Below are 25,175 nucleotides of genomic sequence, written 5' to 3'. Positions count from 1 at the left end.
CAACAATATTCATAAATGAAATGGTAAGTGATGAGAAGAAAGATCGAATGGTAATTAGATGAGAGAGAAGATGTTTTTGTATTCTCAAGGAAACAGGTGTGAATTGAATAAACAATATGGTTTCAGGTAACTGAGAAGGTGATATTCACACCTTCACGAACTCTGAGAAAGTACTGTTTCAGTTTGGGAATGAGTTGGTGGATGCGTCGACGAGGATAGTTGGAGATTCCTTTTTTCCTTTAACGCAAAACTATCCTAGATCAGAACTAATGTACATGTCACGTTAATGATTAAAAAAAACGTTTGCCACAGGACTCACAGAATCCAATGAGCTCAAAAATCAGAGCTATACGGTCAGTGGGTCATGAGATATGAGCAAGTTCTGATATATTCAAGCACTGATCAGACAGAACATCAAAACCACTAAAGAAACAGGACTCAAATTCAGAGGGAATCTAGGAGCGAGTCGTAATTCAGAACCTGATATATTTCTTATGATAAGAAATATTGTAATCAAAAATAGGAAGAGCACTGAAAAGTTGTTGTCAACAATGAATTACTACTACAGAATTTTAAGAAATGGTTATGGACCAAATGAGAATGGCTGGTTTCACAAACGCAGAGATACAAAACTCGAAAACGCAACCCCACTAATACAATAACCACTCACTCACCCCAATTTCCAGGAACTGTTTGACAAAGAAATGTGTGGGAATGTACACAAATCAACAAGAACACAACTAAATGAGTTACTCAACAAACAAACAAACAAACAATCCAGTTACTGAAAACAATTAGAGAGGGAATTCTATTAGAACTTTGGTTTACTGTTACGCAAAAGTTATAAAATCATGAAGGGCTCGGAGTTTCAGTGCCATGAATTGCATAAGTGTATATTGCTTTTTCTTACTTTAACCTTGCGTGAGTTTCCAGCAATCAATGATTTACTGTTACCTAAAACTCACAGGCTACTAGACAATGTGCTAAAAAGAAGCACTGCTGACCAGTTTGAGATTTGAGATCCTGACCTGGATCCAAAAATCTCATCATTTTTTAACATTTATATCTCCATGAACACCCTCTCCAGACCACCAGATCATCAGATCATCAATTCAGCTCCACCCTCTCCCATTCACCTTTTGAAATCTCTGTTTCCCTTTCTTAATCTCTTCAAAATCCTTTAGTTTTTGATGCACGCCACGTGCCTTTCAATTGACGTGGACAGATAAAAAGTGGAAAGTTTCGTGTGATTGTTTGTGTGTTTTTGAATGCCAAAACATTGGGATTAACCCAGCTATCAAATAATTATCTCACTTTTCTTCCAACACAACACGCTAGAAGATAAAAAAAAGGATAATCCTTGAGAGGGTGGTGGTGAGCAAGAGATTTGTGAATGGGGGGATATGGGGAGGCGATTGCGTCAAACATCTTGTGAGTAAGGATAAGACAAAGAGAAGACGATGAACTTGTGGAAGTAAACAAATGTATTCATATGGAATTTGGGATGGTGATCTTACAAATGTTTCATAAAAACAATGAGTGTCTGGAACTAGAATACTGTGTGCGTCCTCGAGATTTGGAGATTTCAAGGACAGAAGGTTTAGAATCTTAATGATAGAGACATTACGAAATGTGAATAAGTTTGATTCTCAAAACAGTAAAGGTTGATTTTGTGATAGTTGGAATTTTTCTATTCAGAAGTCAAGCAAGATTTGATACTCATATTCAGTACATATGCATTCAGAATTTGACTTGTCAGGAAAATTATGCACAAAAATTGTTTACTGTAGAAAGGACTTCCTAAGCTTGATCAGAATACCGTACAATCAATGCAAAGTGAAACAGAAAAAATGATGGTCTTTCCGGCGGACACTATACCTCAAACTTGAATCAAGAAAAATATAGAAAAAAAACTTAAAATTCTAAATTTACAGTTGCAGAAATCTGATTACAGCCATCAGTTGAAGATTATGGTCTATCAGTTGAAGATTATGGTCTGTTTAAAAAGTTTGAGCATGAGCTAACAAGAAAAAAGTGATAATATATTCAAAAGGTCCATAATTTCCAAAAATTTTCAAAACCAATGGCGGGAAACCGTTCAAATTCATTCACCAGACCGTATGTCCTTCGAGACTGACACCTCCTCTTCGTCTGGTAACTAACAAGTTTCTCGATGCCAGAAGAAACAAAAAAGAATCTTCAGCCGGGAAAAGACAACACGAAACCTCATCTATCAAGTTGTTTACTTCTCCCCAAAGGTCATCACATCTCTCTCGTCCGCGTAACCCCAAATGAAAGAGCACAATGAACGTAGTGACGCAGAGAAAATGAGACAATGAAACGATATTCTGTTGTCAACAAAAATCGAGAAGGATGACACAAACAAGAGTAGGAAAAGACAAAAAGATGCAAACTTCTTCCAGTGTATCCTCTCGAGTGTGTGGGGGTGTGACGTGGCAGACAGACAGAAAGAAACAAGAGAAGACAACAGCTGTCATCTTGAGATGTCGTCGTTTGTAGAGAAAAACGTTTTGGTGGAAGTGGTGGCCTTGTAAAAATGGGGTAAATGGAGAATGGTGTGTACTTTTTAAAAGTGCATTCTGTCTGGAGACGACGATATATTTCGAAACATTAACGAAAGTGAATGACCTACGTACCCAGATGTGCCTAGTAGTACCTAACAACTTGATGACAAATAACAACGTTCCGCAACAAAAAAAGAATAATTAGAACGTCTAGACAGTAATACTATGAGATATATGGAAAGAGAGGATAATTGAATTTTCAGAAAGATCAAGAAAACAATAACAAGTACAGTAATCCATCTCTTAATAAGTGTCGATGAGAAGCGTTCAAAAATCCATTTCCTCACATGATTCATCTTATCACCTTCGCTTTTCGAGTGTCGTCGAAAGCCAGAAAAAAGTTCTGAAACTAGATAAAAGTGATAAATTGAAGAAATGGGAAGAACAGGAATTTGTTTGTGATGCGGATCGCGCTTGGATACAAAACCCCAGGCACGGGATGCAGAAATTGAGGAGGAACGAAAAAAAAGGAGTGTGACAAGATACGGGAGGTGGATGGACACTTTGGATGGATACGGGAACATTGATGGAGTGTGACTTTTATGGAAAAATCAACAATTGAGTTACAGTTTCAGATGGAGGTGAGATCAGAATGTGGTTTTTAACAAGGGATCGATGAGAAAAAGCAATTACTAGAAAATCTGAGTTCTTCTCTGAGGAAGGGTTGATTAGAACATTTTCCGACAGGATATGATAAGAAAAAGTATCCTGATCTTGAAAAAAATTCAGATTCTTTAATATCAAAATCAAAAAAGATACTGTTTCAGACACTAAACAAAGCTCTCAGATATCTCGGCAGAATTAATAAATGGACATAATTTCCTGTGCACGACTGTACTGCAAGAATCCAAGTAAGAAGACTGAAACTTCTTCTTCCTTTTCCCACTCTCTCTCTCCAAAAACTGAAAAACAAGGAGAATTCCTGGAATCACAAGTACCATAATTCGCTTAGCAGCTCCCAAAGCCTCAATACCGTAATCTTGCAGATCATCACTTCCCCATTCAAATCTTTATAAACTCTCACAAAAACACAACACCTCTTTTCAGCAATCTATCATCAAAAATCATTGGATTCATAAAAAAGTACATCAAAGTCACACGTCCTTTTGCGGATGACGCGCGGATTGAGAAAAGTGGGCGGGATTTGATGGGAAAAAGCGGAGAAGCCAGAAATTGTGGGTCATCCGTTCCGAATGTTTGCCGAATGAACAACAACAAGAGAGAAATAAAAAAAATATAGGTAGGAAAGGGGGGAAGTTTGAGGAAAAGAGGATCGGAAAAAAGTATGAATAAACAAATCGAAACAGAATATAAACACAGGCAAATATTAAATTTTAGGGAGGAAGTTATGATAACATCAGAGGGGAAAGTTCGAAGTTTATTTTGGTAGACTACTAATGGCACTGTTTGCTTTTTAAGGACTGGAAATGAAGGATAGGAAAAGTTAAAGTTAACTTTGGAGGAGATTCTCTGAAACTTTTGGAATGGAGGTTTGATATATGATTTTGAGATATGTACACTACAGCCCATATCAATCATTTTTGATGATTTCAAAACTTCGAATAGGACCTTGAATCTTCAAAAGTGTACCTGGTACCCCAGACATGTCATCTCTCTCTCTTTTTTGTCACCGTTTCAATTATTTCTCCTTCCTCTACAATGACTTTCTCTCACTCGTTTCGTTCTATTTTCTTTTCGGGTATCAATCAGCTGACCCTGTGGAGTGGCAGCAAAAAGACAAACACGTGAAGTTTCGAATTGAGAGTGACAAATTTACGAAACAAAATAGATAGGATGATAGGACGGAAAAAAGACAACAACGACACTGAAAACAAGGAGAGAGGGGAGAATTGACAACAGGTGACCTAGACACCTGGCACCGTGCCAGATATCTTATCAGCTGATGATCAATAGGGGTTAAGTTTATCAACAAAACACAAACACGTCAAAGTTCTCGGTTTTTGAAGGGTCTGTTTACAGGGTTCCCGGAGGGATTTGGGATGAATCAACAAGGGAGATATGTAGCATCAAAAGTAGAAAATATTACTGTTACAGATACTAAATTTTTCGTCTGAGCTCAATGGTATTTCACTACACACTTATAGCTATTGAAACCAGAATTTAAACATAATTATTACGCATCTGGAACAGTCAGCTAAGAAAGTTCGAAAGGAAGTGATAATCGGAAACTATTCCTAACTCACACTACATATATGAAACAAGGATCTCTGTGGGCCACCCCTTCTTCCAGAAGCTTTTGTATTTTACGGCATTGAAACGTAATCTACTAGACGATTCTTATTAAAAAATTTCTGGAGATGTCCTCTTATCGTGCCGCGAGGAATAATTACTAGTTCAGAAACTTCTGTTCACAATCAATTCATGGTCCCAAACCGCTTCCTCTTCTCTCAATGGCTCTAATCTGCTCCAATCTAATCTGTGTCACGTACAATCATAGAGTTCACAGAGTTCACATTTTTCAAAATACAGTTTCAATATGTTGCCAGATTTGCTCTGAGAATACAATCTCTTGGTTACTAATGAAATCACTTGTAACCAAAAAGAAAGTTAACGTTCGAAAGTTAGTCCCTTTCTAAATTTCAAATAATTTTAGGTAGACACAGTGCGAATCGGCCGAAAAAAAAGAAGAAAAAATTGAAGAATCAACTACGGCAAAGTGCATGTCAACAGACACCTCCATCGACACATACACACACTCCGTCGTCTCTGTGATAAAGAAAGATGACTCGATGATCACTCCAAGAGGAGTAGAAGTAGACAGTTGGTTAGTAACTACGGGGCAAGGTAGATCACAAGATGCTCAATTTTAGAAGAGATTGAAGAAGAGGTCACGAGAGAAAAAGAGAAAGTACTTATGGAGAAGATCATAAGAAAAAAAAGGAGTACTGTAGGTGGGAGTAGGAGTAAATAAATGGAAACAATTGGATCGATAAGAAAACTAAATAAACTGATGATTATATGTAGGACAACAATTCCGATTGACAGGTTATTAAACGAAATGACTAGTTAGATAAACAAAAAAACGGAGTTGCAAAAAATGAATTTGAAGAAAATATTTACAGTTTCAAGTTTACCTTATGGAAAACCAGCAAGCTTTCAAATGGTTTCGCATGCGGCACTAAAAGTTGATTTTTCATCGCTTCTATTATTTCAGTACGAGAACCGATCAGAACTGGGAACAAATTGAGTTGTTTACAGGTCACTTTGAGTGTTTAATTACAAAATTTCTGAATCAAAACATTCCTACTGTAGATCCGAGGTTAGAAGAGAACAAAAAGATCCTGAAATAAGGTGGACACAGGTGTTGATCACTGAAAAACTGCATTTTTTCTTTTCAATTAATACAGATCTCTAGTAGATGTTTATACGAGAATAGAAGCTCATGAAACATTGTACCATGCTCGAAACCAATCAACAATATAAATTATAAAAATACATAGGGAGAGCTGGTAAACAGTATAAATGTATATAGTTATTTGTTACCAGAGCTCAATCGAAAATAGAAAAATGAAAAGAATAATAGAGTCAACTGTTTCACGAACGGGATAGCGGGAGAAATTGTAACGATAATGTTGGAATTGAATTAAAGTAAGGGAACCGATTGCAGTGAGTTCAGGAAATTAGTTGTAAGAATCGAGGTCAATCAAAAACGGAAAATTTTTCGTGAAGAATCCATTCTAGAGTTTTAATTTGGAAATCCTTTTTAGGTTGACATTGGATAAAGGGAGATCACTCACTATCAGAAAAGAAATGGTGCATGGGTAGGGCATCTAACTGGTATCCAGCTAGGTAAGGCGTGAGAAAAGTACTAGAAACTTCTTGGACAATTGGCATTAGGACCAAAAACTCAGGAACAACTCGAAATCAATTTGATCTAACTTTCTGTTTCAAGTCGTTGATTTATATGAGATTCTACAAAGAGATCGTTTGAAAACTCTTTTTTGCCTTAAATAAATTGAGCGATCTTAGGTAGAATCTGATAAAAATCGGAATTTCAACCAACTTTCATTCGCCTATCTCAAGTTCTTGTATCTATCCATCTTCTTCTAAACGTCTATCCTAACTCGAATCCTACTGTATCCCGTAGATCAGAAGCTCGTTTTCCAGATAAACATGAAAGAGCACAAAAAGAGAAAAATAAAAACTGGAACGCTCTCTCTCTCTCTCGTTTTCTGAAAGAGACGTTCCTGTTGTGATGCTGTGTTGTTGTTGCCATTTTTCTCTTCATCTTTCGACGACATCTCGCTCGCCGTGTACGGAAAAGAGAGAAGGTATTTTCGTTTTTTTTGTCTATTGAAAGAAAACTGAAAACCTCTCCTCTCATGGGGTAGTTTTCCAGTGGTAGACAGTTAGGAGAGCGAGTCAGAGCCACACTTTTTGTGTATGTGGACATAGAGACAAAAAATGGAAAACAAAATAACAAAAAATCGAGAGAGAGGTTCTTCTCTGGAATTTTTGGGTTGATCCAGAGATTTAGAGATAATAGAACAACAAGAGACGGAGAGAGAACGGAGAGAGAACGGAAATATTTGGCAGTTTAGGATATAAACACCCGCTCCCTCAATACCAAAATTAAACACAAATAACCTTGTTTTTTTCTTCTGTTTTTTGTGGATTTCGTCTATTTGTTTGGAGTTGATGAGGAGGAGGAGGAGAAGATGATGGGATGATGGTGTGTTTCAGATTGAAATGGACAACACATACTACTGAAAATAAAAAGAAAAACAGAACAAAACAAAACAAGGAACTAACAACATATGTGTGTGGCACACTGAAAACACAAAGGACTACGGTAGGTCACGGGCATTTGTAGACGAAAAGTAAACAGTTTGTGAGGTTGGATAGGAGGTGGAGATGAGAGAAAGGGGGTAAAATTGAATAGGGAGGCTACGGTAAGAATCGAGGAATTTGTGGAAAAAAAGTGCAGGAATCGATGTGTAATTGCTGCTTCGAGATATATGTAACTATCGAAACTGTGATCTCAAATATATAGATGTGTCAATCTCTCAAAAATTATCTGCAAAGTTTAGTTATCGGTAGAGGACGCCTAATAATTGCGAATGAATTGAAACTTTAATAGGCGGAGCATGTAAAAAAGATTCTCTGAAAACTGTCTCTCCTTTTTGTTTGGTAGCTTTGAATCCATAATTAGATGGTCAACGATGTTGAATGGGGACCGGTTGAGCCTCAGACTCATCTCACAATCAGCATCGAAAAGATAGGAGTCGATTTTGATTCCTGTTTCAAATGAGTCATGTTTTTTGAGTTAGTTTTACTGTTTATTAGATGCTACCGAAATTCGTATTTTTCTCCCATAATTACTTGAATCCGCAGGTTGGCAGCATGGTATATCGTATCGCAGAGTTTCTATTAAAAATTTTTCTTGACCATTAAAAATCCGAGCCTATCGTTGTCAGGGATCGTATCTTAAAATCTATAATATCTGCTAGGTCAGCCCAACGTCCATGATCGTAACTCCACTTCTCAGACTACTTCATAAACAGAACAGTGTTCTGAAAAGTTGCAAAACCAGACATCTCCTGGAAATCAGCATTTTTCAGTTTGCAGCTCAAATGACCCGGAAGAAGACCGCCCATTCCAATTCTCTCCTTTTTCAGCCAAGTGAGTCAATCTCCGAAGTGATGACGTGGCAACGGAAACGAAAAAGGGAACGACAATTCAGGCAGAGAGAGAGGGACAACTCACAGATCGTCGTCGCGCGAAAGAGAGACTGAAAGTGGAGATCACGAGTTGTTTTTATTATTTTGTTATTCTTTTTTTTTGAGACACACATTGCTACGAGTGTTCCGCGTGCCTCATCTCCTCTCTCGGTGTCCCCAGTCAGTCTGTTTTCATGTTTTGGAAAAGAGAGAAAATTCAGTCTGTGTGGACGACGACGACGATGGCATTGGAGAAAATAGGAAATAGAAAAATAGGAAAACATCTCCACAAAAAAATACGCGCAGAATAAAAAAATACACACACAGATACATACAAAACATAGGAAAATAAGAGATAGAGGATACACAACTACCGTAACCCGAAGAGAGAGAAAGGGATGGAGCTGATAAGGACAACAAGACTAATCAGAAGAGTTTCTGAAACATTTTCAGCAGAGACGGAGCATAGGAACACAACTTCTGGAGCACTCCTCTGAAGTGTCTGAGCTCAACGAACTAAAAAACCGAAATAAGAATTCGTGATTTGATAATCGCCAGACAGCCTTCGAAAGACAGGTGCAAAAATCAATTTGATAGGAATATAAATGTGTGTGTATTGACAAAAGAAATAACATCAAGAGTGAGAGTAAGAATATGAGTAAGTACTTGCTCTGTGATCATATTCATATATTAGAAGAACACTTGACAAGTAGATACTGTCTGATTTCCATGGAGTATAAATTCAAAAAATTGAAAAAAAAACTCTGGGAAATTTTTAATTATTCCTAGTAAAGCGTACTAAAAGTTTCAAAAATCGAACAAGAAATATGATGTAAGAGAACTCAAAGAGTTCCTTGTTTAGATTTAAAAAAATTAATTTTCAGGATTTTTGCTGTTTCTAAGAAATTACTAAAGGTTTTATCAGGGAAAGGGATGCAGTCGGGTTGAACGAGCTATAGGAAAGTGAATGAATGAATAAACTTTCAAATTTAAATTAATATGAGATCTCGACTAACAGTTTTCCAAATTAAAAAATTAGATGGCATTCAGATAAAGTTTCTTCTGAATTGTCTAAAAACAATGCGATCGCAAACTTATTATATTATTGAAACAGGATTGAATTAACTGAGAAACGAGAACCTCACAAACTTTTGAGAGTATCGTAATTGCAGAATAATTCTAATTTTGCGTAAGTTACATACTGTTCCATATCTTGATCACAGCAGATTTTGATAATTTAATCTCCTCAATCTGATCTAGTTTAAATTTCAAAAAGTCAGTTTCCGAAAAGAAAGAGCTAAAGATGGATCGTCATCAGACTCAAACAGAAGATACTTGAGTTTTCAATGGAGAAGAGGGAAGTCGTAAGCAAAAATAAAAGAGAAAAAAGGAACACAGAAAAGGAAAACACAATAACAGACAGACAAAAAACAACTTGGGTTTGTGTTTTTTGTGTGTTTTTAACTGACTTACCTCGATTAAAAGTTTTGAAAGACAAGTTGGAACAGATGGAGAATTCATAAGAGATTGATGCATTTGAAGGAATTGTTGGACTGTTTGAAGTGGATCAATCTTCAATTCATGACTCACTCCACCAGGAAGATTCGAAGCTGGACGGTTTGGACGAGGATTTTGGAAAAATCCGAATGCAGATGACGGTCCAGTGGATTCACATGATGATGATAAGGGACCAGATGAACCAGAGAATCTTTTGAGATTCGAGTCACTACAAGTCTTGTGAATTCCAGATCGAAGTTCAGAAGCAATTAGAGGTCTGAAGCTTCTTCTGAGAGGAGTCGTCTTCAGATTCTGCATATCAATTTCCATTTTCATCTCCTCCATGTCTTCTTCCTCTTCTTCATGCACAACATCAATTTGTTCTTCTTCATCTTCCGCCAATAAATGATTATTGTGACTTGTTGGAGAAGTTACTGTAGATGATGAAGACATGTGTTGAGCTGGGGTTAACGGAGGTGTTTGGATGTAGAATGGCATGTCAATTGGTGTGTTAAGATGTTCTGAAAATATGAGATGATGCAACGTAGGAAGAAACATCAGAATGAAATGAAAAGTATCAAATATAGGTATAGCAACAGAAAAATCTGGATTTGATATCACGAATAATTCTGGAATAATAGGAGATATGTTTTGAATAACTAAAACAAATTTTTATAGTTCAGAAATAAGGATAATAAGAAAGAAAACTATTTTTATTCTCTGATTTACTAGTTAGCCAAAAGTAGATTTTTGTTTCGTAAACAGTCTTCGATGGATTCGAATGATATCACTTTTTGATTTTATATAAATCAATTTCTCAGGAATATGAGAAATTTATGTTAGACTCACAACCAGCAATTGTTATGATAATTGTAATGTCTCAAGGACTTATTGAGCCGTAGAATCACTAAAACGTCAAATTTAAATGAAATTATTTTTCGGGAGACTGTCACAAAAAACAATGGTGATAAAACTTTGGAGGTTAATTTGAGTTTCATTTGAAACGTTTAGAGTCAAAATCAGTGAAACAAATTTGTTGGAAGAAAGATTGGCAATAATTGGCTTCCAACCGTTCGGAATAAACAATATAATGAAACAGTAAGCTTCTAAAAAGTAGGTTTCATCGAATATCCAATTGAAATGGGGAATCATGTAAATCTATGAATCCAATGGATCCTTTAGTAATTGTTAAATCAAGAAAAATGCCAAGAATGAGAGAACAATGAGACTATATTTGAGAAACTGTAAGAACTGGTCATTAAATAGAAAAAAAACAGCTGATAAATGAGAGTCAACTGACTTATTTCGTATAAATCGTAATCTAGAACAAAAACTCGTGGATTTCAAGAAAAGATTTACGATCATGATTCAATTGATAATACCTAAATCTTATGAAAAAATAAGAAATAAAAAACAAAAACAACAATACAACAAGTTGGGAAAACTTTGAAGTTTCAGAAAAGAGACTTCTGGAAACTTTTGTTTTCAAAACAAAAAAGGATATTCGGATAAAGAAAAAACTCGTGAATTCTGATGGAACATGTTTACCCTATCAGAGAAAAAGTCAATTACTCCTTCATTTTTATTTCGACAGGTGTCTGACGGTCTCTTGTTCAACCATTAGAAACAAATATTAGGTAATGTTGTTTACGAGAGAAAGAAACTTTTGTTTTACCGTTTTGTCGGGAATCATATCACATGAGGTCACTTGACAACTTTTGGGTTTTTAGGGAATTGAAAGAAAATACTGGAAAAAGTGGAAAGTCGTGACTTTTCAAAAAGAGCCTTCGTTCCTAAAGAAAAAGTGCAAAAGTCCGACGGGCTCATTCAAAAAGTCCAACGACTTCTGGGAGTCTGCCTATTTTCTTTTTCAGATTCTGTCTACTAACCAATGCTCATTTTCAGATGATAACCAGATGAAGACTACTTACACCCAAAACAAGAAAGTCCTTAACAAAAATGTTGCGTAAGAGAAAAGAAGAGACAGAGAGAGGAGTAGATTGGGCACTCCAAGAGAGTAGAAAAAGAGAGAAATGGGCGGAGCCTGTCGGTTTTTTTCGTCTGTCATGCAGTTCTGTCTCTGCGTCTCTTCGCCTTTCCAGCCTCTCGTTTCGACGTCCCGTGTTTTCAGTTTTCAGAACACACATGGCTTGGCCGACGGACTGGCAAGGCCTAAAAGTGCAGACCAGTGTCTGAATGTCTGCGTCTCTCTTTCTCTTGTCTGTCTCTAACTGTCAGTGGTGGTCTCTCATCTGACGACAACGACGACCTCCTGCTTGTGTATTCTGTGTTTTCTTTTTTCTTTCCTCGTTCTTCTCTCGCTTCCTCGCTTCCTGATGATGCTTTTTTCCAGAGAAAATAGGGAAAAGAACGAGAAAAAAACGGAGAAAGAGAAAAAGGAATGTCTGAAAAAGGAGCAGAGTGCAATGTGACTCATGGCGCCGTCGCGGCGGCGTCGGCTTTGAATATTTTCTTGTTTTCTTTTCGCTTCTGGAGCACCGGAGATCATCGAATAGAACTTGGGCAATGCCGTCTGAATATTAGTTTCAGTTTCTCAGAACGTGCCAGTGATCACGTCGAGCTGACGAATATTTAAAATTCTTTTAAGCATTCTTAATATGTCTGTTAGAATGTTGATCTGGAAAAACAGATATCAAAAGTTTGAAACTTTTTTTAGGACCATTGATGATGATTCCTAGAAAAGAAGGTGCCGGAGTACTCAGGAAATCTGGAAATACAGCAACATATTATGGATCTCCGAAATTCTGAAATTGAAAAAGGAATCAACGTGATCAGCCAAAGTATTTTTAATGAACTATTAAAACAGCTGGATTCATATCGAACGACACTTAAATAAATATGTTTCATCAAGTTATGAAATATCAAAGTTATTCGAACAATCTTGTTTATGTTTTCATTGGATATGTTAGTTGTCTGAAAAATATCAATAAATTGTGTTCGAAGCACGAAAATCGTAAAAATTTGCATGTTGTTTTTTTAGTGTTCAAATGATAATTTGTTCTTCAGAGCTTCTGATGAAACAGAGCGCTGAGCTCAAAATGAAACAAAATGGGGCGAATTTATGATCCGCCATCAATTACTAAGGCGCTTTATTGGTTAATGAGGCACTTCCGTTTCTAAAGTTTCTTGGTGAATCTGACATTTTTGTTATAGCAATTTGCTGTTTCTCCGAATCTACATTTTCCATAAATAATTCAGAACCAGTCTTCTGATCTTAGTTCCAACAAATATCCTCATTTCCCCATCCAGAAAATGCCCTTGTAACCCTGAAAGTGCAACCCAATTCTGTCATTTGTCAACTCTTTAACTCAACCAACAATCAACTCTTCCCCCATAAAATCTCTCACACTCTCTCTAAATCTTTCTCTCTTTCAGTCCCAGCTGAGAGTTGTCCTTTTCCGATCAAAGTCCTTTCATCGTCTCCATCTCATGAATGTGTCTATGTATACAAAAACAGACAGAAAAGAGACGCCAAAAAAACGATAAATGTTGATTTTTCGACTGTCTATTTTACTCTTTTTCTACTCCTGAATTCAGTTTCCCTCCGCCACAAAAAGTGCAAATTCAGGACTACTCTTGCATTCTTTTCCCTCATTTCTTCCTCTGACAATCCGTTCTTTTGTGTGTATATTGTGAGGCAAAAGACAACCACAACGAGTTTTTTGTTTCGTCGAAAAAAGAAATGAAGTACGGTAGGTGACAGAGGAATCATATGGAACAGGACTAGAGAGAGGGCAGGTTTCATGCAAATTAGGTGAGAGATATCAGCCATCTGTTCGCGTGAGAAAGAAGGTCTGGATTCAGAAATGAGATGAAGTGACGGTGATTAGTCAGCTGAACTTTGGACACACACATGATTCGCTTTTTTCCGATTTAGAGATCAGAGAAAGATCAAGAATTCAGGGAAATCCGGTGGGAACCTGGTGGGTGAGATTGCTCGAATCAACAAGCTGGGTGGCTGGAAAACGGAAATAAACAACGTCAATTTATGTGGAGAAAATAAAATGACTCTTGGAAAAAATGAATGAAAACAAAAAGTGCAGGATAATAAAAAAGGGAAATAACAACTGAAATATAAAATCTAGGAGGGGGAAATAGTTACTGTTTCGCAGGTGTTTCATAGATTTTGGTAACTTTAATTTTTTGATATAGTATGATAAAGTACGGTAGCCAATTTTCGAAAGTTAGGAACTAAGATTGGAGAAACCTTTTTCCTTCGAAAATCGATTGGAAAATCGACTTCGGCGACTTTTTTTGGAATCTAGTTTCAGTTTTATATCAGTGCCATCTTCAAGACAGTTTTACTTCTGTCTTCTCTGGTTTTTTATCACTTTGAAGTTTCAAAATCGTCTATTCTATACACCTCCAAACGAATCTTAATCTGATCTGGGGAATCAATAACCTCTTCCAAGAAACAGACCAAACTTAAAAAGAAATTCTGAAACCGATTCCAATGACTCATAATTAAAATCCAAAACTTAAATAACATGGACTTCCGATCTTTCTGGGAAACGGAACTGATCATCCTGATATCTGGAAAAATGTTCTTTTCCACATCAGTTTTGTCGATTTGAATATCCGTTTAAGTATCTTAAGTTCTGAGAACCACCATATTTGCTAAGGCATTTCCTTTCCGTTTTTATGTTGGAGTCCTAAAAACTATTCGGGACGGAAGAGGGGGAAAATGATTACTTCAAAGAGGATTTATGATTGGAGATTCAGGTTTTCAGGACCTCTAATCAATTCCACTTCTTCTCTTGTCCCAACTTTTCTTCTTCTTCTTCTTTGACCATGTTTTGCAATTCTAAAGAGCCTTACTCACACGGGAAAAGCTCTCAAATGTCACTTGTTGTTGTTTACAATCTTCTTTTTTCCCTTCTTTTCCTTCTTTTTTCCAGCATTTTCTTCTCTAAACAATGAGAGAATACGTGAGGAATCGAAGAGGACCCAGAGAGAATTATTTCAATGCCTCAGAAATTCCATTGTACTTTGAGATTTCAGAATGGAATTTCGAATGAAACTATAGATAGAAAAGGGGGATTATGATGATTAAAAGGTGAACAACTAATGAAAAGATTAGGATTTCAGTTATAAATACATCTGGAGTGTCGACACTTTCTATTTTTTATTTATTACGAAATTGCACTTTTAAAAGCGAAGGATGACTTGAACTTTGTTGGTTTCTAGCAGTGTAGAATGGGAAAAAGTACTAGGAAAATGATGAAAAGTGAAAAAGATATGAGGAGGAGTACTGAAAGTGAGAGAAGAGAGCGAAAAAGTGCAGATAGGGGTCGGATTTTGAGAACGAAGAAGCAGAAAGGCAGTTGCAAGGTTCTGAAACATTGTACGGAAGTAATGTAATGGAAATGGAATTGATGAAACAGTAATTTGTTAAATCCTGAGGTCATTGAAGCTTGGAGTATTTTCTTTTTTTTCCGATTTGGGTAGTCTGACCGATTCATCTTAAAACTTCCAGTCATATTGGATAGAAAATGTTAAAGAAACTTATTTGACCATTCAATATTACGAAAGAGTATATTGAAAATCCTGCAAACGAAACGAGTCTGATAAAGTTTCCTGCGCGGAGGTAACTCGAACCAGCTGAATGAAAAAAGTAGATATTGAGTTATAGTGGATCTCAATGCAAATCTTAGAATTGTCAGTTATCCTTCCAAGGTTCGCCTGATTCTTTACAAATGGCACCCACGAATTCATAGGCTTTTCCTTTCCAAACAAAATTCCAAAAAGAAACATTTTGAGCTTTCAAACTACAGAAACATTGGCGAATCACGATGAACATACACCTTCTCAAGTACTATCTTTTTCCTTTGTTAGTTTCAATCTTTGCTCCGTCGACTCATTGGATATTCTTGTTGCGAAAAAGCAATCCGCCCCGTGATTCGAATATCCGTTCGAAAACCATATTGACCATGTGTAGATTGAGTTTCGGAAAAAGAAAATATATGTAGGTTTGACCGGACTAGAAAGATCTCTAAAAAGGATCGGAATCGTAAAGGCAACCAAATCAGATTGTTCTCAAAACCGAATAAATCATTAACCCCTTGCTGAAAAGTGGAAATTTTGAAACAGTAATGTTTTTGTTCGTAAAAAATGTGATTTTTTCACACATTCTTGTTGACTTTTCAGCATCAGAATCTGGAAAAGTTCAATGATTCCGTGTTTCATTACTTACAAAATATACAGAAATTTTGTTTGTTTCTTATAATAATCAAGTTTCAGCTGTCTTTTACGGCTTAGTCACCGATTGTTCTTATTTGAGAAGGCACTTTGCTCGTTTAGTTTCTCAATAAATGACCACCACCACAAACTTTTTCCATCATCATTTTGTCTGTCTTCGTTTGTCTATTTACCTCATTTCAAGTGGTCACTCCATGCTACTGATTCGGGAAAACCTAAGATAAAAAAACAAGGAAAAATAATCTGAACACAAACAGTTTCTCTCTGCTTCTCCCACGCTTCATCCCATTTTCTTCATCATTTTTCTCCTTTTTCTTATTCGAGAGAAAACGGTAACTTAATATTTGCTTGCTCGACGAAAACGGAAATGAAAGTTCTCTCAAGTACCGGTACCTCTGAGGTCACAACACTAGACAAACTCTCACACCCTCTCGAATCTCAATCGGACTGACTGCTGCTGACCATCCGAATTGAAACTGAAGAAGAAGAACTGTTCAGTGTCTTGAAATGAAGCTACTCTTCCTCGTTTTACTCGTTTTCCGGTTAGGTTTCAGTTGGCCCCATCACATTATTCCGCTTTCTTTTGATCTTTTATTCAAACTCCCAATTCATGAATTCAATGGTTTCACCGGTTCGATGGTTCTCCATTTCAATCTTTCATCTCTTTCTGATAATATTACTTTGGATGCTGTCGATCTTCATTCATTCCGGAATATTTCTTTGATTCGATCATCTGATTTGACGGAACCTTCGTTGAAATCAATCAAGATTCTCAAAGAGACCGTCGAATTCAAATTCGAGAAATCTCTGTTTCCAGGACAATATTTGTTGACAATTGGTGAGTTATTCGTTAATTAAATCTAATAAATAGTTTATTAAAATCACTGAAAACATGAATAAATTTCAAACAATCAAGTTTGAATGACTCATCATTTGGAAAATTCTGAGAAATTCTGTTTCACGAATTCTAGGCCATAAATTCAAGTTTTTTTTTTGCTGAATACAACATTTATCTTAGGTGAATACAATGGTCGCATCGGAAATGCATCAGAAGGACTTTTCGAGCGACGTCGCCCACTTCTCTACACTACTCACCTTCAACCAAATCATGCTCGAAGACTATTCCCATGCATCGATCATCCAGCTGTCAAAGCTCTATTCCGCTTATCAATTGTTCATCCAACTGATACAGTTGCTCAGTCGAATACAATTGCAATGGATGTTCATGTGGAGAATCGGAAATGGCAGAGGACAATCTTCCAGGCGACACCACTGCTTCCAGCGTACTTGGTTGCGTTTTCAGTGATGCCTGATACGAATTTGCAGGTGTGTTCCCTTTTTCCAAAGGGGTTGCGAGTTGGAGAAGAGTGCAACAGTTTTTCAGCAAGTTTATGAAAATCGCTAAGTTGTATTACTAAGTTTTGGGAAGGTTTCCAATCTATTAAACCTACTGAAGCACAATACTCCACAAAGTGAGTACATCTCACAGACCACGAAACTATTACTGTTTCGATGTCAACTTATCATCATGGTCACTAGTTATTTTCCAGAAGTTGTATAGGAGAGGTTTAAAAAGGTTATTCTCGTAATTCGTTATCACTTGCATAGTCTTGGAATATGATTACCCCTTTTAATAGAACAAGAAAGCGACGCATTGAAACAGTTATTTTTCATTTTTCAAGGGAAAACTACAATTCTTACTTTCAGTTTTCACCCTATTCCACAGTGAAAATTCTCCCAAAAAATCAAGAAAACAACTAGCGTTGTGTATACAAATAATACTACAAGTGAGTAAAAACAAAAGGTGTTTTTGTGTTTTTTGAATGAGTAATCAATGCTTATTCAAAATAAAAACAAAAACAAGAGAGAGAAAGAAAACAAAAATAAGGAGTATTTGCATGGATCCATTTTCCTTTTTGTTTATTTACTTTTGCTCCACAAAACTCGTGGCATTACTACACATAAACATAACACTTTCAAAGGTTTTTGGAGATTAAAAGGGACCAAGGTATCAGGATCTGGAAGAGATATTAGACAAGAGCGATTAAGTTGAAAATTTCAGAAATCAGATTTGAATCAAGGGTCTGCTTCAACCAAACGATTCGTGTTACAGTCTGGTTTCAGATTCTATTTAAAAATCCTTTTTAAAAACTAACAATAACTATAAGGAGCATAGCTTTACCAGATCTCTATCAAACGTCTACAAAACCGAATTTTTCTGAATTTCAGCTATCCCGTCAAACATCATTTGGAGTGACTGTTCGTGTCAATGGAGAGTCTCGTGGAATCGTACTTCGTGTATTGGATTGTGCTCTTGCTAGTTTCGAGATTTTGGCGGGATTAATTGATGTTCCATTGCCACTGAATAAAGTCAGTTTGTTGCGACAATAATTTGCATGTATTTAATGTTTCAGCTTGCTTTTTAAATCACTTTTCATTCACTACTTTTTTAGTGTTTCGTGAAGAGTTCCATATTCACGTTACTATTAATCCAAATTTCCAGATCGATTTCATTCTTGTTCCGGATTACGATGGCGGAATGGAAAACTGGGGACACGTTACAGTTTCGGAGACACTTGCCACTTCTGGGGATGATGCTCATCTCATTTATTTGGTATGTATTTAGAAAAAACAGTTTTTTGTTGATAATTTTCATTAATTCAATAACTGTGTATTTGTGGAGGTTAAAAAAATTTTTTAGAGTAGTTAACAACCTCATCGAGTTTTGTGGCATACTCATAATCAGAGCTAGAAACAGAAATTTCCATAATCCAATAATTTCCAAAATTTTATATAGGGAACCTGATCTCAATTCTTATAATTCTCAGATTGCCCACGAAATAGCTCATCATTGGATTGGAAATCGTGCGACAATCGATTCGTGGAATTGGATTTGTCTTCAAGAAGATCTTGCTGATTGGATGGCATTGAAAGCAGTCAAAGCATTGTTGACTGATGAGATCAGACTGCAAAGGTTCCAATTGGCACAATATGTCGAAATCCAGTTGGTTGAAGACTTTTTGAGTCCAGGGCATTCATTGTATATGCCTTCAAAGATCAATCAGGAATTGGTTAGTTTTGCCTTCATTAGTTGTAATGAAACCTTCTCGGAGCCTTCAGTCTTGTGTACAATCTGAAACAGTTTTTTATTAGTTTTCACATTTTTGAAATTGCTGAATCCGATCCCTCATGAATTCCATCACGAATTCTATCAACAAACAACTTTTTTAGATCAATCGTCACTGTTACCTGAAAGGAGTTGTCCTTCTGGACACACTGGAATCAGTTGTCGGAGAACAATTCATGTATTCAGTCATCAAATCACTAGTTGCATCTCATTCAACATTCAATTTGACAACATTCACTTCATATTTTGATCAGATTCGTGTGGATCGAAATGCGACTGTTGGACAGGTTAGTTCAGTTTCACTCGAATATGAAAATAAGGGTCTAGCAAGAGCTGCTGACAGATAAATAAAATACAGAAACTTGCAGTTTCTAGAAACGTCTGAAACTGTAAAGTTTGTTTAAAGAATACAGAGGGCTTCTACTTACTTGTATCTCGATTTAACTTCATTTTGAAACTGAAAATAATTATTTCAGATCTACGAATACTGGTATACAACTGGAGGATATCCATCAATTCTTGTTGAAAACAATGGCCCATCATCTCGTCTCCAACAACTCTCCAGACCACTCTGGCCTCTTAAAATGACATCAACTCTTTCGATTCCTCAATTTGTTTTCTCTGAATCCATCGTCTTCGCTTCTGAATCCGCTCCTCTTCTTGTGAATTTAAACTTCACTTCTTTCATGAGAGTCAACTATGATTCACTCACATGGACTGCTATTTTCAAGTGAGTTATTCGATCTGGTGTCAATTGTCATCGCTGTTTTCAGATACATGTTCGAAGAGCCCGAGCTGTTTTCAGCAGTTGGACGAGCTCAATTGGTATCCGATTTCTGTTTTTTCTATGCAAATGATGGTGTGGAGAATGGAGTGATTCTGAAAGAGGCTGTGGTGGATATGGTCAGTTTTTATGGGGAAAAGGGAACAGAAAATTCAAAAAATATTATGTTTCAATGCTATGATTTGAAGCTGTGCAAGTTTTCGCCAGAGTAAACAAACAAGTTAGTAAATTAATTCACCAATTGCTCATTTCAAGAAAGTTTCAATAGTTTCCATAACGAATCACTCAACAACGAAAATCGTATTCCTGTTCATCATTTTTAAAAGTCTAAATAATTTCCAGGTCTACTCGAAACCGGAGTTCTTCGAATTGTGTGATTGGAATCTATACTGGTGTCATTCTCGATCCGATCAATCACTTTTCTCCCAAATCGTTCGTAGTCTGGCCCTCCGTTTCTCTTCTGCCACATTCGAATCTTCATCTGCATTCGGATGTAAAAATGGAATGGCTGCCAGGAATATGAATCAATTTTGTGAGAAAATATTTGGAAGGAAGTGCATTTAATTCCTTCATTCCATTTCCGTTTTTCTTTTCATTTCCCATGCATCTCACTAGCGAATCTAGTCAAAACATCCAGTTGAAACTGTTCAATTACCGGTCTTATCTCTTTCAGTTTTCTGTTTCAAACTCATTTTATTTGTGCCATTTTTGAATAAAATATTTATTTATATATTCGTATAGAAGAAGGTAATGAAGACGTCAAAGCAGATACACATCGTAAAATCCACGTTAGGTAACTATGAAAACTTTTTGTTTTTCAGAGCCGAACCAGCATTTTTGTGACATTTAGTTCTGTGAAAACTCGATTAGAAAAAAATGTTTCAACTGGGCTCATCATTCTGTTCTAAACAGTTTATTGCATTAAAAATCTGAAAATAAAACTGAAACACTTCGAGAACAATTCTTCTTTGAGGAGTCATTTTCGATAAACTCCCCAGTATGATTTAATATCCTCCATATTGTTGTCAGAATATTCTCGTCAAAAAAAGAAGCACTTCGACCTGTAAAACCAATTAGCACCAAACAACATTCAAAAAGTGAGTCTCAAACATTCGCCTGGTTGCCACCGGCTAACTCCGCGATTTATCTGATAAGATCGCGGTGTTCGCGAGTGCCAAGCAGTCAAAAGGGACCTTGATTGGGAGAAGTTTACTGAAAACGGAATGCCGACATGCAAGAAAAGTATGTTCTGTTTCACACATAGCTCATCTCAAACGATATTATTCGTTTCTGTTGGACCTTCTGTAAGCTGTGGTTATGCAGAGAAACTATCCCCCGATGATCTATTCATTAGAAATAATATTATCACAGAGGGTTGGTCTAGATCTTGAATGGTTCAAATGACACAGTTTTCAGTTCAGGTCAGATAATAATAAGAATTGCAGTCACTGTAGACTTCACGAACCCTCAAGTTGCAGAATGGAAGCGTGACCTGCCGAGCCGGCTAGATTAGGTTGCCACACTTGATATTTCTCTATTTCATCCAGTGTCGAAATTTCTTCTTTCAGAAACCAACTATGACTTCTTAGACCGACTCATCCTAAACCATTTGACCCCCTTCATACCTCTACCTGTCTCTCTACAAATGTCCAAAACTACCATCTTTTCCTCTCTTTTCCGTCCTCAATTTTTATTTCGTTTTCCCTCTTTTCCCTCCGTATTTGGTATGAAATGCCGCGTCGCTCCCCCCGTGTCCCTTCATCTTCTTCTACTGCGCACGCACCATACATAGAATGATATTTGTCGGTTGCCGACGCCTCGAAATGCAAACACCTTTTTCCCTCTCTTTTTCCTATTTATACTGGTTACGGCGATGGTTGCTGAGGAGGCCCGAATTCGTTGTTTATGCAGGTGTATTTGTGATTCAGGACGAATGATTTGTTATGAATTGATTGTAGAAAATGATGAGACGACAAGAAGAAGAATTCTTGATAAGAGAATTCAAGAATGAAACTGCGCTTGAAAACCGATTGAAAAGAAGACGTGTGCGATGCGTCAGGTTCCACTCAAACACGATGAAAAGATAAGATCTCGGTCGCTCTTTTTCGAAATTCGGTAATGAAAAGGAAGGAATGGAGTGAAATGAGATGACACTTTCAGGGAAATAAATTGGAAAAAAGATAATGTCAGGTTGCGAAACGGGGTCATATTCAGATCAGTTGGTTTGAAAATCACATCGTGACAGTTGGAAGTGTACCAAGCAGGTTCTGCACGAATCTGAGTTCCGAATAGAGTAACTATTTTAACTGTTTCACAGTCTGCATATGCTCCTACTTGGGTTTAGGACACAATCTGATACCCTTCACTTCGTTGAAATTCGGAATCTCCGAAGATGTTTCAGTATCAAGTCGGGTATCTTGGTGGTTTCTACCATTCCAAAAAGCCGAAGTCTTCCAATAAAAGGATGTCTGAATACTGACCCAGAGAAGATTATGTTCTCTAATGAATTTCTTGCTGAAATACATCAAAAGCAAAAACGAGAAGAGATATGAACCCGTAAAATCACTCTGTTTGGAAGTCATAAGTTCCTCGGCGAGTTCTACGGATTCAACAAGCTACCAAATCGTCGAATTCGATTTTAAAACAGAGGGCATTCTGTATGAAATCCACTATTTCACTTTTTTTGTCCCCACAAAAAGCAGAATAGATTTCCAACACGTGGTAGTGCAGCTCCATTCAACACCCTCTTTGTTCCCTCCAGAAATTCCACCACAGATCAACACATTTTCGTATCGTATTCAGAATCAAAAGATATATTACCATTATTCTAGTCGAGTCACCATCACATACAAAAACCCCGCTCAAATGTCTCTTTGTTTCCCTTCTCCTCCGGAATTTGACCGGAGACCTCGGAGCGGTTCGATTCGATTGCTAATGCGAAAATTACCAGTCTCTCTTCGGGGTCTTTCTCTCGCTTTCTTCATCTTCTCAAGTGTCTCTACGATCGGAATAAAGTGAGGGAAATACGAAGAAGAAGAGGTAGAAGGCGCCGATGTCCTCGAAGACAACAGAATGAAAAGATTGGCGCACGGAAGAGACAGAAGAGTTGACCCGTGGATTTGAAGGTATAGAGTATGAAAATCTGATAGTGAGCTCGTCTAGATGAAGCTGTTTCAGTTTAAGAAAACAATGCTCCAGGTACAGCATTGGGTGCGTTAGTGGTACAGATTTCTGATGATATTTAAAAATCTTTGAACTAGTATGTCAGAACATGAAATAATGTAAGAGATGGTTTTACATATCTTTTCAGAACCTTCTGAAACAAAAAAGTAAAAATATGGCTATGTGTAAGATTGTTCACCCAGAAGCTTTTTCTGATTTGAAAATCGGTAGAATTCGTCTCCTGGCTTCATTTTCTATAATTCCGATTCGATATTTGGTAGTGTCATCTATTTTATCTTTCCAACTTTTCAGTTTTCGAAATTCAACGTTCAGAGTTCTTTATAAAATAAACTATATTCATAACCTAAGTTTTTCTGTTTCGACACTTTGAAATAATGGAAAACATTTCCCAACATCCACTGTGTCGTCTATTTGGACCCCTTTATCCCAGGACCTCTATTTTCCTTCACCTCAAAACCAATTCATCCCAGTCTTTTCCCCTTTTCTGACTTGATATTGTCAGACTTGTCACGGGCCGGGCCGGGCCGAAATCAGAAAAAAATCTCGGCCCGTTTTGAAACATTTTTTCAAAAAATTTCTTGTTTTTCAACTTTTTTTTGGAAATTTTTTGAAATTTTTTGAACTTTTTTGAAAAAAGTATAGTTTTTGAATAAACATTTAAAATTGAATCAAAATGTGAATATGTATGATAATCAAAGCATTTTTACTCTTTTTTTTCGAAAAATTTCAAAAAAAAATTGGTAAAAATGGGTACCCATTTTTGAATCCGGGCCGACCGGGCCGGGCCGGGCCAAGAGAAATTTCGGCCCGGCCCGGCCCGGCCAAGAAAAATCTCGGCCCGGCCCGGCCCGGGGGCCCGGCCCGGGCCGGCCCGATTTTTGACAAGTCTGGATATTGTTGTGGATTATTTCCCAATCCGTCTACGAACTCTTCTTCTCATCCATCTCTAACTACCGTAATCCTTTTCCCTCTTCAATTCAGAATACAATTCGAAGTCAATAACAAGGTCAGTAATATTGTCGTCATCGTTCTGTCGTCTCTTTTTCCTTTTTCTAATTGGATCCAATCAGAATGGAGCCAATAACTTTTTAGGGAGAAAGAGAAAAAGAAGAGTGAGAGAGTACAGAGAATGACCGTATTTGAAGTGAAAAGTGCATGGCTAATGGCTCGGAATCGAATGGTCATGGGAAAGGCGCCTTCATTTGAATCACAAAGAAAAAGGTTATGCAAAAAAAGAGAGAGAGAATTGAGTCATTCTACTCACTAAAGGTGATCCTTTGTTCAAAGAGAAAGGGAGATTCATTTGAATACTTGTTAGCTGGGGCAGAGAGAAAGTTGTAATGAACATTTGAGCTTTGAAACGCTCGTGGTTCTATGCAGAATTAGAACAGTTTTCTCGATTTCTTGGAGTTTAGGACCGCGCTTGGATTGTGTAAAATTGCAACTGGAGAATATTCGATAACCACTTGAAACATAAAACTTTTTTCCATTTTGGAATGGAGTGTGCTTACTGTTTCGAAATGCCATGTTAAAACTTAAGTATCGCTATTGAGTTTAATTGCCAAACTTTAACCACATTGACGATTTAAAAAAAAAAGGATCGAACGAGTTCATGCTGATTCGAACTTCCATTCCGGAGATTTCAGATTCAACCATTCCCAAAGAATAGGTCATCTGCTCCGGTCCCAATGATGCAGAGAAATTCAAATAGAACTCTTGTATCATAAGTTACTTCATCCGTGAATATTCTCCTGGGAAGAACCATTGAATGTGGCTCATCCTGGATTATGAAGCTCGCATATCATACATATTTCCAGAGAAAAGCCATCCGATTTCAACGGATTCTGAGATAATGGCACGTCTGTTAAAAATCCTGCCGCGATTTCACAAGAGAAGAATTCAGAACTACGTCTTAAGAATTCAGTCAATTTTTAAAGACTCAAATCACGAAGGTCTTCCTGCTGACTCCTCTAGACAACTAATCCCTTCCAGTTCTCACATACATCTCGTGTCCCATCCTACCAACAAGAAGTCACCCCAGTGCTTCCCAGTATTAGCAGAAATATCCACGAATCTACCCCCAGAATCACCTACCAATA

The 25,175-nt window shown here is 37.0% G+C and overlaps 1 protein-coding gene across 1 annotated transcript; it reads left to right on the top strand.

The window, feature by feature from the left end:
• Window positions 1–16,618: 16,618 nt before the first annotated feature.
• GCK72_013568 (uncharacterized protein) lies at window positions 16,619–20,457 on the top strand (the record flags this gene model as incomplete). The annotated part of the gene is made up of 9 exons (XM_053729894.1): window positions 16,619–16,820; window positions 17,001–17,308; window positions 18,212–18,352; window positions 18,486–18,596; window positions 18,811–19,053; window positions 19,214–19,396; window positions 19,586–19,839; window positions 19,883–20,012; window positions 20,236–20,457. 9 exons carry the CDS (start codon window positions 16,619–16,621, stop codon window positions 20,455–20,457), a joined length of 1,794 nt encoding a protein of 597 aa, XP_053584666.1.
• Window positions 20,458–25,175: the final 4,718 nt, after the last annotated feature.

This window comes from Caenorhabditis remanei, chromosome IV (genome assembly GCF_010183535.1).
Source record: "Caenorhabditis remanei strain PX506 chromosome IV, whole genome shotgun sequence".
Lineage (NCBI taxonomy): Eukaryota > Metazoa > Nematoda > Chromadorea > Rhabditida > Rhabditidae > Caenorhabditis > Caenorhabditis remanei.
Note: the sequence above shows the minus strand (reverse complement) of the source record. Positions and strands in the feature narration are given on the sequence as shown.